Raw genomic sequence first — 17,725 nt, 5'->3', positions numbered from 1 at the left:
GGGACACTTCTCCCTCAGCCCCCCTCACAGTTCCCTTCAAAAGTCCAGCAGGCAAATGCTGCCCATCCAGTCTCATCGCAGGGCTGAGTTACAATACAGAGGGGCGCAGGAGCTACTGGAAATAAACCCCAGTCTCTTGGCATGTGCTCCTGTGTCGCAGCCTTTCGACACAGTCTCTGTTAAAGTTAGAACAATCATCTCAAATCATAGCACAAAAACACAGCTGCTCACAGTAGTGCTTGGGACTTTTTTTTTTTTCTTAAAAGGTGCTAATCTTTTAACTAGGGGCTCCCTCCAAATTTCCGCCTTTTAAGGTGATGAACCCCACTTCCCCTGGCTTCATTTACTTAAAAAACAGGTGAGTTGAGGGAATCTTGAACCATGAATTTGTATTCCCATGTTTTCTCAAAACTATGAAAAAGGAGGGAGGCAACATCACACAGCAGACAAATGTAGACACTTTTGTGGAGATGGGGGCTGAACATCTATCTTAGCTATCTGTGTACTTGCCTGTTCTTTACCACCATAGTATCTGAGTGCACCATAAATATTATTGTGTCTCCTCACAACTCCTCTATGATGTAAGGAAATATTACTATTCCCATTTCACAGGACTGAGGCATAGAGAAATGTCCTCTGTAGAGGACCTGTTTGCAAAATTTCAATAGTAGGGTGGCAACTGGCAAAGTAGTACTGCATCTAAAGCTATTGTTTCTCCTTCCTCTGTGAAACTTCCTCCTCTCTCCCTAACTATGCCTGACAGCCAAACCTTAGAGTTGTTCCTCCCCTGCCTGGCTCATCTTTCCTTATAGCTGCCTTCTCCAATTCCAACTCAACAATAAACAAATCCTAGAGCTAGTGCAGCTCCCTCCCCATGAAAAGTAAGGTCCTTGTGCTTGCATTCCTTCCTTCTGGAGTCAAATCACTTCTCTTTTCCTCCATGCATCAGAGAAAGCAAACAAACATGGGGAAAAATCCTCCATATACTTCTTACTCCAAGATGCAGAGTCCTTTTGCTACTACTCCAGCAACTTTTTTCTATAATTGTAAACTACTGGCATATACTATCCTACATTCCTGTTCTCATAAACACAATACATGGTGTGTTGAACAATAAGAAGAAAAGCTCCGTGGAAGATCAAAAGCTTGTCTTCTTTCCACCAATAGAAGTTGCTCCAATAAAATATATTACCTCACCTAACTTGTCTCTTGCACAAAAAAAAAGTCATTACCCTCCTTGCATAGGAACCAAATTAATTGACTTCAAAGGGAACTTTTACAGGCATAACAGCCTGCCTGCAAGATCAGGATTTAGCTGAACACCTGTGGATTTAATGAAGGAATTTAAAGTACATTTTCAGTGTACAGTTTTCAAGTGCTCATATACCATTGGTAAATCTAAGCCAAGCAAAGACTCTCTAGTCTTTAGTTAAAAATATACCCAGTTCAATTCAAAGCTCAACCATTCATGGTATAGTCCTGTTCAAAACAGCGTGGTTATAATTTGTTTATAGTGAGAAAAGTGTTTTTCCACAGTAGTTAGCTAAATTAAGAGTGTTGTGGGTTGTTCCAGTTAGGAAGAGAAATTGATTAGATAGAGTGAGAAGTTTTTTTTTATTGCAATCTTGTTTATCCACAGACATTATACTTAAAGTCCTGTTTCCCTGCACACAGTAAAAATCGAACAGTGGGAGATAGTTTGGTCCAAACCTTTCCACCAATACTCCTACCCAAAACCTCACTCATTCCATGCAGTGTCTGGACCTTTTTGCTCCTTCTGTTTGTGTGGTACCTCCTCTAGTGTTGCCTGTGTCTCTCTGTTGCCAACAAAAAAAATACCGAATACTAATCGAAGCCCTGCACTCACACACTTCTAATTCTTGGGCAGACTCATACATGTTTTAAATGTCTCTTACTGCTACCTTAAATAAGGGGTGGTGGTCACACCCAACAGTTTGAAAGAGGTTTAACCCAAACCACGATAATATTTTTTCCAGGAATCCATAATATAAAAGTGATTGGAGCAATTTTGCTCAAACCTTCCACAATAATTCACCAGTAGAGACCAGACATGGAAAATTTCAGTCCCAAAGGTGAATGTTCTGGAAAGATATGACCCTATGAAAACAGCAAGATATTATAGAAAGCTATTTTATAATCTTAGCTATTATGGTAATCTGACTGGACCACTAGAATGATTTTTGAGTCTGGAATGGATATTGCACATTCCAGTGCCAGATTTGCTCAGGGCTGATTCAGGTACTGCTGCCAAACCTGCAGTTTCAAGAGCTGCTCATCATGGGAACTTCTAGGAATATAATGCTGCTCATGCCCGAGAGTAGGGGGTAGATAATACAGAATGCTTCATGCTGACATTGCTCTGTGATAATGTGAGAGCATACAAAATTTGTTGAATGTCTTCCCTTTTAACATTAAAGCAGAGATGGGTGTAACATTACCCAGGGTAGAGTTTGGACTAACGAACAGCTATATCCCCCCAATTCTTCAGCCTGGGGTGCCTTTTACACTGCTTTGCTGTGAGGGCTACCACCACTTCTGGTCTGCTCAGATACAGCCTCCAGCCTGCAAGTCACTCCCAGTTATAGTACATGAATGCTATAGCTAGCCATTCTTAAAATTATGCCATAGAGCAACACCAGCAAATTCCGAGTCCAGACTTTCCCCAGGAGTGTACATCTTGTACTGCCCAGCTCTGTCCTGGACAATACAAGCTCATATAAAGGCTGTCATTTTATCAATAAAAAATGATATGCATAAATCCTGTTACCCCAAATGGAGTGCCTCAAAGACTTCAATCCAAACACTAGTTTAGATAAAACAAAACAAATGTATTAACTACAGAAAGATAGAATTTAAGTGACTAAAAATAATGAAGCATAAAAGTCAGAATTAGTTACAAGAAAATAAAGGTAAAATGCAACTAATGCCTAACTTAACAAGCTATGTGAATTCAAATCTCTCTTACCACTTTTCAGCAGTTTTACTGGCTGAATTTCTTTCAGTCGGGTTACCTCCCCCAATCCAATGCTGTTTCCCTGTTCTTCAGGTGTTGCTGATACCATGGGTAGAGAGAAAATATGAGATAATTTAGGGCATCTGCTTTCTCTTCTTATAGTTCTTTCCCTTCTTTGAGAATCATCTCCAGCTGAGGTTCAGGAAGCAGAAAGTCTGTGAGGATGAGAACATCAATCTGTTTCTTTGCCAAAATGTAGATTTTTTGCTCACACCCTTTTTCCTGCCAAAGAATGGCTACTTAACCAGGTGATGGCCTGTTTGATGGCTGAGGCACTGGGCAGCCTTTTGTCTTTTGGGAACTGGTTGATGACTGCTCTCCAGACTTGGAACATGTCATAGGGTATGTCTACACTGCACTTTCATCAGTAAAACCTCTGTCGCTCAGAGGTGTGAAAAAACACACCCAACCGACAAAAGTTTTACTGATGAAAAGTGCTGGCATTGGTAGTGCTTTACTGCCCCTCATTGGAGATGATTTTATTTTGTGAGCAAGAGCGCTCTCTCCTACTGACAAAGAGCGCTACACTGCATAACTTACACCTGTGCCACTGTAAACATAGCCTTAGTAGTATCATACAGTAGAATCTTATAACTTTAGATATGTTGCCACATGTGTCATAAACATATAAGAAAAGTTAATAGCACAGAAGTACTTTATATCTCTTTGACTGTAAAGGGTTAACAAGTTCAGCAAGCCTGGCTGTCACCTGACCAGAGGACAGGATACTTTCAAATCTTGAGGGAGGGAAGTTTGTGTGTTGTGCTGTTAGTTTTGGTTGTTATTCACTCTGGGGGCTCAGAGGGACCAGACATGCAACCAGGTTTCTCTCCAATCTCCCTGATACAGGTTCTTATAGATCCAGAATAGTGAGTACTAGATAGCTAAGGCAAGTTAGGCTTATGTTTGTTTTCTTCATTTGCAAATGTGTATTTGGCTGAAAGGAGTTCAAATTGGTATTTTGCTGAAAAGATTTTAATTTGTATTTGTATACTTAGGCTGGGAGGGTGTTCCCAGTGTCTACAGCTGAAAGACCCTGTACCTATTCCATTTTAATTTACAAAGATAATTTTTACTGTTTTTCTCTCTTTAATTAAAAGTTTTTCTTGTTCAAGAACCTGATTGTTTGTTTTTGTATTCTGGTGTGAGACCCCAGGGGACTGGGTCTGGATTCACCGGGGAACTGGTGGGGAGAAAGGAGGGAAGAGGGAGAGAGAGGCTGATTTCTCTCTGTGCTAGGATTACTTTCTCTCAGGAAGAGTCTGGGAGGGGGAAAGAGAAGGAGGGAGGAAGGTGAATTGTCCTCTCTGTTTTGTGATTCAAGGAGTTTGAATCACACAGTGATCTTCCAGGGCAACCCAGGGAGGGGAAGCCTGGGAGAGGCAACGGTGAGGGAAAGGGTTTACTTTCCTTGTGTTACGATCCAGAGGGTCTGGGTCTTGGGGGTCCCCGGGCAAAGTTTTGTGGGGACCAGAGTGTACCAGGCACTGGAATTCCTGGCTGGTGGCAGCGCTACAGGTTCTAAGCTGGTGATTGAGCTTAGAGGAATTCATGCTGGTACCCCATCTTTTGAACACTAAGGTTCAGAGTGGGGAATTAGACCATGACAACATGTTTTACCAGGACAATAATGATCAGCAAATTATGAATTTTCAAATGATGTCTCACAAGGTATACTTCGTACAAAATGTATCATACTCTTGTAAAAAGGGCAAACATAGGAGTGCACACTGTCTGAATACACATCTAAGTCTACATTTTGCAGTTTGAGCCCAACTCCAGTTTAAAGGAAATATTTAAGATTATACCCCTATCTACTAGTGGGGCTGTAGGGCAGTAATTATTTCATTACTACCTAGGATCATAGAAGCTAAAGACAGGGAAGAAGTGTTCTCACCCCACAACCACCCCACTTTGTTTACCAATAATAATAAAAAGAACCCAGATAAGCACAAATATTTATTTTAAATGTAAAAAAGAAATTTAAAGTAAAAAAAAGTTAAAAATAATCGAGAGGCTGAAATGTTACAATCCTTTAAACAGCTTTGTTAGTTTAAAAACACCCCCCCCCAAAGTGACCAATCAAGTCTCCCTCCCAGAAAATCCTCAGAGAAGCGGTGTGTCCTTCAGTGCCTGTGTAAACAACAACCACTATGACGGTTTATGGCACAAACCTAGCCCAGTACAGAATCAAGACGCCTTCGGACCCCACCCCGTGCACACGACGGCACGTTCTTCTGGGCTGCACTGCGCGTGCGCCTACTTGCCCCCTCATGTCACCTTGCCGGGGCCTAGTTCGGAGCATGAGATCCAGCCCGGGGCGCGGCCCTTCGAACTACAATTCCCAGGAGGCGCCGGGCCCCGGAAGCGGCTGCCTAGCAACCAGGTAAACCAGCGATGGAGGCGGAGGGGCCGCGGGACGCGCCAGGTACCGAGCGCGGGGCAAGTTCCCTTTATAACATGCAATTGTAGGGAAGTGAGTGAGCGGCTGCCGTGTCGGGGGAACCTGTTCTGTTCTGTGCGTTCTCTGAGCACAGGGCCCAACACGACCCTTTACTGATAGAAGCCGCGTCGAATGGAAGTAAACGCGTAGCTGGCGTGAGACCGGATTAGCGCGTCTGGGCCGTGCGGAGGCTGGACAGTGCTGGACACAGATGTCAGACGTTTGAGTCAGTGACATTTCTGGTTAAAATGCAAATGTCTTGTACATATGTAACCCAGGACCGGCGCTAGGGGTTTGCGCGCCCTAGGCAGACAGCAATTTCGCCGCCCCGCGTGCTGGTTCCGCGGCTCCGGTGGAGCTGCCGCAGTGGTGCCTAGTGGTGCCTGCGGGCGGTCCACCGGAGCTGCTCGCAACCATCCGCAGCCATGACTGCGGCAGCTACACCAGAGCCGCCTGCCGCCCCCTCCGGCAAAACGGCGCTCACCATTTATTCTGGCGCCCTAGGCGATTGCCCAGGCTGCCTAAATGGTAGTGCCGGCTGTGATGTAACACCCCCCCCCCACACTGCCTGGGTGTGGTGCTCTGTCCCATCCAGTGGCACTGAGACTGCTTCCAGAGAGTCTGCTGCTCTACAGCCTTTGCTAAAAGCCACTTTTAGCTCATGTGGTGGAGGCTCATGCACTAAGCTCCAAAGGCCCCAGATTTGATCCCACCACCTGACTACCGGGGTCTGTCGGTGTTACACGTAGGCAACATATCAGCAAGGTTCAAGGGCAGCACCTTACTGGTGAATCCAGACCACTTATTTTCTCTCTTTCAGACTTTAAAGCCAGAAGGGATCATCATGATCATCTAGTCTGACCTCCTGCACTTTGCAGGCCACAGAACCTCCCTCACCTGCTCTTGTAATAGACCCTGAAATCATGCTGGGAAGGGAGAGGGTGCTGAGCCTAGGGCAATCCCCGGGGGGCACGGATTCGTCTCTTCTGGGACTGACCGCACCAGCCAATCACACCAGCCTGTGGAGCCCAGAGCAGGGGGGGCCCAGGGCGGAAGTGACAGTTTCCGCTCTTCCTGGACTGAGCACACCAGCCAATTGAACCGGCCTGCGGGGGTCCCCCGTAGTGCAGGGTCTGGAACGGTTGCCCCAAATCACCCTACCTACAATCTGTTTGTGTCTGGACCCTGTTTGATAGCCCTATCTTTTGAATAGCAGTCTCTGACTAAGCTTCACCCCAACCTGCTGGAAGCAGAGTGTTTTCTATCTCTTCTCCCACTAGAACAATATAACTACTATAAGAAAGAGGGTCTCAGAATCCTGGTGGTTGCTGGGGAGAGGAAGAAGAGAGGAAGGAGTTCTCTGCTACTATACCTCTTCCTTAAAGTCCATAATTTGAGTTCTCTTCCCCTGTGAACAGCTCCAGTGCCCATCTCTGTTACTAATAATTTTCAATTGCACCAGCAACATCAGCAGGACATGAACAGCTTCACAACTAATCTGCAATTCAAATAAATACATAATAATACTTCTAAAGTTCTTAATAACATCCATTAAACTAATGAGTCATGTTAATTTCACATTACTGCATCTTGGCAAAACAATGAGCAACAGAAGACTCTTAGAAGAAAAGGCAACATTCCTTGAGTTACACACAATTCACATTGGGAAGATTTTCTTTGTAATAATCACAAGTACAAGAAGATTAACTTTTAAAAAATTAAATTCTGCAGAATTGCTGTTTTCCCCCTCATGAGAACTGTGAGCTAGTATCATGTAGTTCTGTGATAAAAGAGGCAGGCTAACAGAAACAAAGATTAGTCTCAATGCCATGTTCTTGTTCATAAAGAAAAGGAAGAGGAAGACTCAGAAGAGTCAAGACAACAGGATTTAGAAGATGGAGAGAAGTCTGGCATTTCCAAAGATCCGGAAACAGAGAAGCCAAATGAGTTCTCAAAAGAAGGTGAGTGGAGGTTTTCTCCAAGTCTGATGAAAGTTTAATATTTCAGTCATTGTGTAAGATCCTCATTGACTCAGTAGTCTAAAAAGACAGTGGTGGGCAGAATATGATGTGGTGATGTTCTCACTGCTCATAGTTACTCTGTTGGACAGGAATGGAGAAGGAATCAAGAAAGGAGAAGAAAGTTGTGGAAAATAATAAGTTCTCCCAAGTGGAAGGAAGTCAAACACTGTAAAGGGAAACAAGATATAAGGCAGCTGACCCTGGAGAAAAGAATGAGTGGGGTGAAACTCACTTTCCAGCAAAGTGCCTTTAAATTAAAAATTCAAAGTTGTAGAAAAGTGTAATAATTGGCGGGAAGTTCAGAACTGAAAGGTAACTAGAGCTGGGTATGACATGCCATTTTCAATGAGGAACTCAAAACAAAACCAGAAATATTTCATTTAGTTTCATGCATTGGATAAGGGACAGGGGAGAGGGTGTTCAACAATCCTGTTGTTGTATAATCAGATCAATTGTTAATGCACTGGTACAGAGAAATCTGGATTGCTCGGCGAGCTGGGTGCAAGCAAACAATATTTGTTTTCATGTAGCTAAATGTAAAGTTATACATCTAGGCACAAAGAATGCAAGCCATAGTTACAGGATGGGAGACTCTATCCTGGGAAGCAGTAACTCAGAAAGACTTGCGGGTCCTGGTGGGTAATCAGCTGAACATGTGCTCTGAGTCTGATGCTAAGGCCAAAAGGGCTAATGCAATTCTTGGATGTATAAACAGGTGAATATTGATTAGGAATAGGGAGGTTAATAGTACCTCTGTATTTGGCACTATTGCAACAGCTACTGGAATAATGTGTCCAGTGCTGGTGCTCACAGTTCTAGAAGGATGTCGGTAAACTGGGGAGGGTTCAGAACAGAGGCATGAGAGTGACTAAAGGATTGGAAAACACCTTGTAGTGATAGACTCAAGGAGCTCAATCTATTTAGCTCAACAAGAGAAATTGAAGGGGTGACTTGATCAGTTTATAAATACCTATGTTAGGAACAAATATTTGATAATGTGTTCTACAATGTAGCAGAGAAAGGTATAACTAATCTAGTGGTATGAGGTTGAAGCTAAACAAATTCAGACTGGAAATAAAGGTGTAAATTTTTAACAATAAAGATAATTAACCAGTGCAACAATTTCCCCAGGGTTGTAGAGGATTTTCCATCATTGGCAATTTTTAAATCCAGCGTGGATGTTTTTCAAAAACATATGCTCTAATTCAAGCAGCAGTTAATTCAAGGAAGTCCTGTGGCTTGTGTTATCCGGATAAGAGGGGTCCCTTCTGGCCTTACATTCTATACATCTATAAACTTTGTTATAAAAACACAAAATTCAGCCTCAAATACCCCACAGTTTTGCTGAAAGGCTTGTGAGGTCAAAATTTTTCTTACAAATGTTGGCTGATTGTGAGTCTGAACATAAAATGAAATCAGCCAAGTTTGACATGGCTTAGGGTTTCATAGCTCATCACTAGTCATTATAGTATAATTACATTTTGCATTTATAGCTCCTTTTTCCTTAGTATTATCGTTCTCATTTTACAGATGTAGAAACTGAGGCACAGCAAGACAAAATATGTTACCCAAAGAATGCCAGGACTAGAACAAAGATCTTCTGACACTCAGTCACCTACCTTAATCACTAGATATATTTGGAAATCTTGGGAAGGAGCATAACAGTAGAATATATTCCTGTCATTATTTAGTTTCTTGACTTTTATACATTTAAAATATCAGCCACAGCACTGCATTTATGTAATGTTACACAAATTATCTTTTTTTGTTTTTCTAAACAAAAGACAGTAGAACAAAATACAAAAAGCTTCTGGTACCTCTGATTATTATTTATGCTTTGTCAAATAGCAGCAGCAGGAGGAAAACAACAACTTCATAACTAAACTGTGATAGAAATAGTAAATAATAATGCCATCCCCAGGATTCTGAATAGCAGTGATGAAATTGACCAATCATGTTAATTTTACCCTGATGCAGCTTGGCAAAGCTATGAGCAACAGCAGAGGTACTAGAACTGTAGACAGTGCTGCATTGAGTTATATTTGATTCACATATGGAAGATTTTCTTTGTCATCATAATGACAAGATTAGTTTTTTTAAATGAAAATTTTAATTCTGAACTGTTGTTGCATATGCTTGCACCTGCTGTCCCTCTCGAGAGTATTTTAAGCAAGTATTGCAATAGTGTCATGATAAAAGATGCAGGCTAAGAGAAACACAGATTTGTATCAAGGGCATATTCTTGTTTATAAAGGAAAGGAACAATCGGAGAAAGAGAGTACTGAGGGTACTGTACTTGGTGACAACTTAAGCCAGCCAGACTTGGCAGATGGAGAGAAGTTTGACATTTCCAAAGATCCTGAAACAGAGCTGGACACGGAGAAGCCAAATGTGTCTGCAACAGAAGGTGAGTAGAGGTTTTATCCAAGTTTAATGGTAGGCTAATGTTTCAATCATCATGTAAGGTATCCATTAACTCAGTCTAAAAAGTCAGGAGTGGGCAGAATATGATATGGTTATGTTCTTACTCTTCATGGTTACTGTGTTAGATAGAAATGGAGAAGGAATCAAGAAAAGAAGGACAGTTGTGGAAAAGAGCAAAATTCTCCCGGGTGGAAAGAAGACAAAGACTATAAAGGAATAGGATGCAAGTCAGTCGATCTTGGAAAAAAGAAAGAATGAGTGAGGTGAAACTCACTTTTCCAGAGACGTGCCTTTAAATTCAAAATCAAAGCTGTAGAAAAGTGCAGTAATTGGCAGGAAGTTCTGAACTGAAAGGTTATAACTTGAACTGGGTGTGACTTGCCATTTTCAAAGGGGAACTCAGAACAGTACCAGCAATATTTCATTTAGCCTCATGCATGGAATAAGGGACAGGGAAGAGGGTGTTCAAGGATCCAGTTGTCATATAAATCAGACCAATGTTACAAACTTTTGTTATCAAAGCACAAAATTCAGCGTCAAACACTTCCCACTTATCCAGAGATAGCACAAGTTTCAATTTTGCTGAAAGGCTTGTGGGGTCTAAAAGTTTCCTACAAAAGTTGGCTGATTTTTGTGTGTGAATATGGAAATGAAATCAGCCAGTTTGGCATGATTTAGAGTTTTGTTGCTCTACCCCACCTCTAGCTCATCACCAGTTATTACAATAGAATTACATTTTGCAGTGATTGCTTCATTTTTTCTGAGTCTCTCACAGTGCTGAACAAAACTTGGTATTATTGTTGTATAGATGTGGAAGCACAGGCACAAAAAGTTGAAGTGTGTCATCCAAAGTCATAAAGGGAGTCTATGGTGAAGCCAGGAATAGAACTCAGTTCTCCTGAGTCCCAGTCTCCAGCCTAACAACTAGATATGCCCTTTTCCAATATATAAAACAGTGAAATATTTTCTAGTCATTTAATTTCATGACATTTATACATTTAAAATATCAACCACAGCACTGTATTTATGTAGCCTTGTGCACTGAAATACCATTTTGTTTTGATAAAGAAAAGGGGAAAGACTGGAGGACAAATTTGCAAACAGCATAGAAAGATGCTCTCTCTGCATTGGGTTATTCATTGTCACACTTCTGAATGTACGGTTAATCTATCCCATATTCAAATAAAGGCATCATTTGATCCTGATGGCAGCTCTGTATGTTGTTTTATATTTAGGTAATCCACTAGTCTTAATAACTCATTGCTAGTAATTTAACAGCAGTGTTTGTTGGATACATAATTAACATATATACAGAGCATCTGACCTCAGGTCAGTCCATCAGTCTAACCTAATACCAATCTGCCTCCTCTAGCTGTCAGTTCCCACATCCTGGAGATTCTATTCATTCTCCTAAAGCCACACCACCACACTTTGCATCTTCAAAGCTCTCTGTGTTCTTACAACTTTACTGACAACTTGTGGGACAGCTTTGTGTCAGCAAAATTGCTGATTAACAATTTTTTTTTGATAAGACGGAGAGGCATGACTCCATGCATTTCCCTCTCTTGAGACCTGTTGTGGCTTGTGACAGGATGGCCAGGAAGAAGGCAGCCTAAAGCACTGATGGCTGAAAGTGAAAGAAAACTTGGTTTTAAGGCTGGACGTGTGCCAATAAAGCAATGCTGAGGGACCAGTATAGGCCTGATGTAGTTTTATAGACTTGCACAAATACAGACATATATCATCTTCCTTTCCAAATGCAAATGGATGGACATCATACCAAATGGACTAAAGGTAAAAAATCCACTGCTATCTACATACTAGACAGACCACAGTGAGAGATTATGCCATACTGTATCAAAAAAACTGAGGAACCACCTGATCAGCATCCTATACAGCAAACAGGAAAACATCAAAAAAGAGCTCTCCAACCTGGAGACTCTCATTAATAACCAAACTTCTATACAAACGGACTTCACTAGAATAAGACAGGAGATCTACATTACTCACTTCACCTCTCTACAAAGGAAAAAGGACTGTAAGCTGTCTAAACTCCTACCTGCCACATGGGGCCACAACCGTGGTACCCCTAACCCACCCAGCAATATCGTCAATCTATCCAACTACACACTCAGCCCAGAAGAAAAGTCTGTCCTATCTCCGGGACTCTCTTTCTGCCCTGCCACCCCCACCAACATGATACAGTTCTGTGGCGATCTGGAAGCCTACTTTCGCAGTCTCCGACTCAAAGAATACTTCCAGGACAACACTGAACAGTGCACTGATACACAGGTGCCCTCCCACCAACAGCACAAGAAGAAGAACTCTACATGGACTCCTCCTGAGGGTCGAAATGACAACCTGGACCTATACATTGAATGCTTCCGCTTGCGTGCACAGGCAGAAATCGTGGAACAACAACATCGCTTGACTCACAACCTAAGTCGTGCAGAACTCAATGCCATCCACAGCCTCAGAAACCACCCTGACATCATCATCAAAGAGGCTGATAAAGGAGGTGCCGTTGTCATCATGAACAGGTCTGACTACCAAAAGGAGGCAGCCAGACAACTCTCCAATACCAAATTCTACAGGCCACTTCCCTCAGATCCCACTGAGGAATACACTAAGAAACTACAGCATCTACTCAGGACACTCCCTACACTAACACCAGAAGAAATCAACATACCCCATAGCCCCGACCAGGGTTATTCTATCTATTACCCAAGATCCACAAACCCGGAAATCCTGGACGCCCCATCATCTCGGGCATTGGCACTCTCACTGAAGGACTGTCTGGATATATGGACTCTCTACTCAGACCCTATGCCACCAGCACTCCCAGCTATCTCTGTGACACCACTGATTTCCTGAGGAAACTACAATGCATTGGCGACCTCCCAGAAAACACCATCCTAGCCACCATGGATGTAGAGGCTCTCTACACAAACATCCCACACACAGATGGAATACAAGCTGTCAGGAACACTATCCCTGATGATGCCACAGCACAGCTGGCTGCTGAGCTCTGTGCCTTTATACTTACACACAACTATTTCAAATTTGATGACAATATATATCTCCAGATCAGTGGCACTGCTATGGGCACCCACATGGCCCCACAATATGCCAATATCTTTATGGCCGACCTGGAACAACGCTTCCTCAGCTCTCGTCCACTCACGCCCCTTCTCTACCTACGCTACATTGATGACATCTTCATCATCTGGACCCATGGGAAGGAAACTCTGGAAAAATTCCACCACGATTTCAACAGCTTCCACCCCACCATCAGCCTCAGCCTGGACCAATCTACACGGGAGGTCCACTTTCTTGACACCACGGTGCAAATAAGTGATGGTCACATTAACACCACCCTATATCGAAAACCCACCGACCGCTATGCCTACCTTCATGCCTCCAGCTTCCATCCCGGGCACATCACGCGATCCATTGTGTACAGCCAAGCACTGAGGTACAACTGCATCTGCTCTAACCCCTCAGACAGAGACCAACACCTACAAAATCTCCACCAAGCATTCTCAAAACTACAATACCCACACGAGGAAATAAGGAAACAGATCAACAGAGTCAGACGTGTACCCAGAAGCCTCCTACTGCAAGACAAACCCAAGAAAGAAACCAACAGGACTCCACTGGCCATCACATACAGCCCCCAGCTAAAACCCCTCCAACGCATCATCAAGGATCTACAACCCATCCTGGACAATGATCCCACACTTTCACAGGCCTTGGGTGGCAGGCCAGTCCTTGCCCACAGACAACCTGCCAACCTGAAACATATTCTCACCAGTAACTGCACACCGCACCATAATAACTCTAGCCCAGGAACCAATCCATGCAACAAACCTCGATGCCAACTCTGCCCACATATCTACACCAGCGACACCATCACAGGACCTAACCAGATCAGCCACACCATCACTGGTTCATTCACCTGCACATCCACCAATGTAATATATGCCAGCAATGCCCCTCTGCTATGTACATCGGCCAAACTGGACAGTCTCTACGGAAAAGGATAAATGGACACAAATCAGACATTAGGAATGGCAATATACAAAAACCTGTAGGAGAGCACTTCAACCTCCCTGGCCACACTATTGCAGACCTTAAGGTGGCCATCCTGCAGCAAAAAAACTTCAGGACCAGACTTCAAAGAGAAACTGCTGAGCTTCAGTTATCTGCAAATTTGACACCATCAGCTCAGGATTGAACAAAGACTGTGAATGGCTTGCCAATTACAGGACCAGTTTCTCCTCTCTTGGTTTTCACACATCAACTGCTAGAACAGGGCCTCATCCTCTCTGATTGAACTGACCTTGTTATCTCTAGCTTGCTTGCTAGCATATATATACCTGCTCCTGGAAATTTCCATTACATGCATCTGAAGAAGTGGGTATTCACCCACGAAAGCTCATGCTCCAAAACGTCTGTTAGTCTATAAGGTGCCACAGGATTCTTTGCTGCTTTTATAGACTGATAACTTGTGAACCAGTACTGAAAGGAACAGCATTAGTTTCCAGCTCTGGCAAATTGTGAAACATTGGATCTAAAAATAATATTCTGGTTAACATTTTGCTGTGTTTTCCATTTGAATTCTGATATAATTTCAGTGGTCACTATGTCCAGAAGTAATAGAAATTGAACTCCTTGCATTATATCATCTGAAAGCTTGAGACCTCAGTTTTCAAATACAGTAATAATCTGTACTCCTTAATTCTAGCAGTTTAGGAAATGCTGTTAAAAATTCATATGAGAAACAACTGTTGCAAAGACACCTAGGTGGTGAACCAGTACAAATGCTTCCTGGACTAGTCAATGTGAAAGCCTGGTAATGGGATCAAAGACATAAATTCTGATCTCTGAACTTCCTCAGCACTTTCAATCCCTGTGGGATAATACAGGGACACCTCCTGTATTACAAACATTGAGCACTGCAACAACATGCTGCCACTAGATCCTTGATGACTCTCGGAATGAAATCTTCATACTCACCTTTCAGCCTGATGCATTTTTCAGAGCTGAGTAGATTTATGATGACACATCCTTAAATTTAATAATAAATGATTGATTAATAATTAATTACAATAATTTGAACTTTCATAGGACTTTTTGCCATAGATCTCAAAACACTTTACTAAGATGGGTAAGACTTGTTATTTTCATTTAACGCATGGGATAAGTGAGGCATATAGAGAGGTTAAGTGGCTGGCACAAGTTTACACGAGATGACAGTGCCAGATTTGGGATTGGAAGAACTCCAGTCTCTGGACACCCTACCCTGTATTCATTCAACTTGCCTGCAGCTATATCTGTGACTAACTGTAGTGCTGATAGAAGAACCTCTGTTCAAGTATTTCCAGCCCCAAGTCTATTGTGATTCTTTGCAAGTGTACAAAATCAAGAGTCAGGAATCTAAAATAACGAGATTGGCTTTAATATCCTGAGTTGTTCTTTTAAAAAAAAAAAAAAGATTTTGGGTTCTTTTCATCTTCTGAGTTTTGAGCCTTCAGAATTTATGTTTTCAAGCTTTTTTTCCAGCAATCATGAGGGCTAGAAATGTACTTTTTATTTTAAATTAAAGCTGAGATTCATGACTCCAGGAACTGGCATGTTAAGAAAGACAACAAATATCACAGAACCTGCAATATAATTCCCAGAGTCGGCAACACTGCTGTTATAATGGAACTAGGAGGCCATCTGAAAAGTATAGGTGGACAGACTAATAGGTTTAATTAATTGTTTATCATGAGGGATGTAACCAAACAATACATAAATGTAGACAGATTCTTATTACTGGTCTATAAGACATGCTCTTGTTTATAAAGAAGAAATCAAAGTCCAGAGAATGAGAGTTCTGATAAGAACAAACCTAGGAAAGGTTCAGGTCAGGAGGATCAGGCAGATGTGGAAAAGTTTGACTCTTCAAAGGATTATGCAGGAGAGCAGGATGCTGAGAAGATCGTTGAACCATCAGGAGAAGGTGGGTAGATTTTTTCCAGCATTTGCAGGTCGATTACATTCCAATCATACAGTAACTTCTCCATCCTCCAATATCCCATGATACAATGTTTGTCAGCACTCTGCATTTCATTGGATATTTTCACTCTCCTGAAACTGGAACCCCCGAAGTGATCTATCCTAGCATAGATTCTTATCCATTGTGAAATTAGGGATATATTCCATAGGGACTTTTTATTTCTTAGTTTGAAAGCTCTGGTTCCAGAAAAGAAAGGGGATCCAGTTAGATGTTAACTGTGCATTTCCAAGCTTTCAAATATTCAAGTTTCTTTTAAGTTGAACCTTAACTCTGGATTTCTAATACTTATTTTTTTATTAAACTACAATATTCTTGAAAGTTGTTTTTAATCTTTAAATTGCTCATATGTACTTTCAATCTTAACTCCACCTTCAAGTGTCTTGTCTGGGAATAGATGCTTACGTGAAATCTAAAAAAGCAAGAGACAGGGCAAGTTAAGATTGAGACTAAGGTAAAGGTAACTTGCGAAGGAGATGAAGGGGGAAAAAGGCTTTATGCTTATTTAATTATTTATTTACATCTTTGTGAAGTAGTTAGGAGGTCAAGAAACATTTTAAATTAAAAGACAAAACATTTCTGCTTGTTTTTTAAGTTAGAAATTCAGGTCTTGTCTCCCCGGAAGACTGTGGCAACTGGAGCACTAGTGCAATTGTAACACCATGAGAAGCAAAAGATTGAAAGCTGAAGAATAGTTAGGGGAAGGATAGAGAGTCAGGCTGTTTAAAATCCTTTTTTGTTGTTCATTTTTATTATACCTACTTAACTACAATGCCTGTTGAATACTTTAATTTGTTGCCCTTAAGTTATTGTGTGAGACCTCATAATGCACATCTCCTGAGACTCTCAAAAAGTCCTTCAGCAAAAGAAGGGAAGATCAGGTTTGACATACCTCATATTTCTAAGGTAAAAAACAAAACCATTCTCCTGCCTCCTTTTTAAAAAAACATCATAAAGAAGCAATAAAGGGCGTAAATCAAATTACTTTGCAGGTCAAGTCATGTTTAAAAGAAAGTCGTTGAGATTGTTGTCTAGAAATGTGTGTAAAGTCCATCTGAATATTCAACCTGACCTGCAGAAAGGAAGTGTCTTTTGCTTTTATTTTTTGAAGGAATGAAGTGTATTATTCAATGGATTTCATTTTGCATAGTAGAAAATCCCTTGTAGGATAGGAAGAACTTCAATGTTGCATTATTCTGATATGTAGCATACAAACCAGTAACACAGGTCCACCTTTTGGGACTCCAAATATACTTAAGAGGGTATTGAGAAGAAGTGAACATTATCCCTGTTTTATTTTGCAGAGGAAGTCAAAAGTAGTGCCCAAAAAGAACCACCTGGCGAACTAGTATCACCCACTCCAGGGGGACAGGAAGGTGTAGAGAAGGCAGTGGAAAGTGCAGACGCAGATACCAGTAGTGTCCGTGAGTATTACCTGCCATTACACAGAGATTTCAGTACTGACCCTAGGATAATCTTAAGTCTGCTTACTGGGCAGTTCCCTGTTCGTTTGGTTTTTTTTTGTTTGGGGGGGGGGGTGGCGTAAAGGGATGGGTGGGGAGGAGGAAGGGGTCTATGGTTCTAGTTCACACCAGTGTTTGTTGTGGACATCCTGGGGCTAGGGTTGATTTCTTGATGAACCAAGGTAAGCTGTCAGCCTTTGATTGATGTGTACTGTACAACACAAAGATGTCCATGGTGGACCAATGCATCTGCTTCTTGTGTGTTGATGAGAAGCCGGC

At 42.0% G+C, this 17,725-nt stretch overlaps 1 protein-coding gene across 1 annotated transcript in view; it reads left to right on the top strand.

Annotated features, from left to right (window-relative positions):
* Window positions 1-5,422: 5,422 nt before the first annotated feature.
* CFAP44 (cilia and flagella associated protein 44) overlaps window positions 5,423-17,725 on the top strand; it is a 72,545-nt gene continuing 60,242 nt past the window's right edge. Inside the window, exons 1-4 of the mRNA XM_030532951.1 lie at window positions 5,423-5,462; window positions 7,325-7,438; window positions 9,753-9,905; window positions 17,288-17,407. Coding sequence (XP_030388811.1) covers window positions 5,432-5,462; window positions 7,325-7,438; window positions 9,753-9,905; window positions 17,288-17,407 — 418 coding nt within the window. The 5' untranslated portion in view covers window positions 5,423-5,431. The remainder of the gene's footprint in view (window positions 5,463-7,324; window positions 7,439-9,752; window positions 9,906-17,287; window positions 17,408-17,725) is intronic.

Source organism: Gopherus evgoodei, chromosome 1 (genome assembly GCF_007399415.2).
Source record: "Gopherus evgoodei ecotype Sinaloan lineage chromosome 1, rGopEvg1_v1.p, whole genome shotgun sequence".
Taxonomy (NCBI): Eukaryota; Metazoa; Chordata; order Testudines; family Testudinidae; genus Gopherus; species Gopherus evgoodei.
Note: the sequence above shows the minus strand (reverse complement) of the source record. Positions and strands in the feature narration are given on the sequence as shown.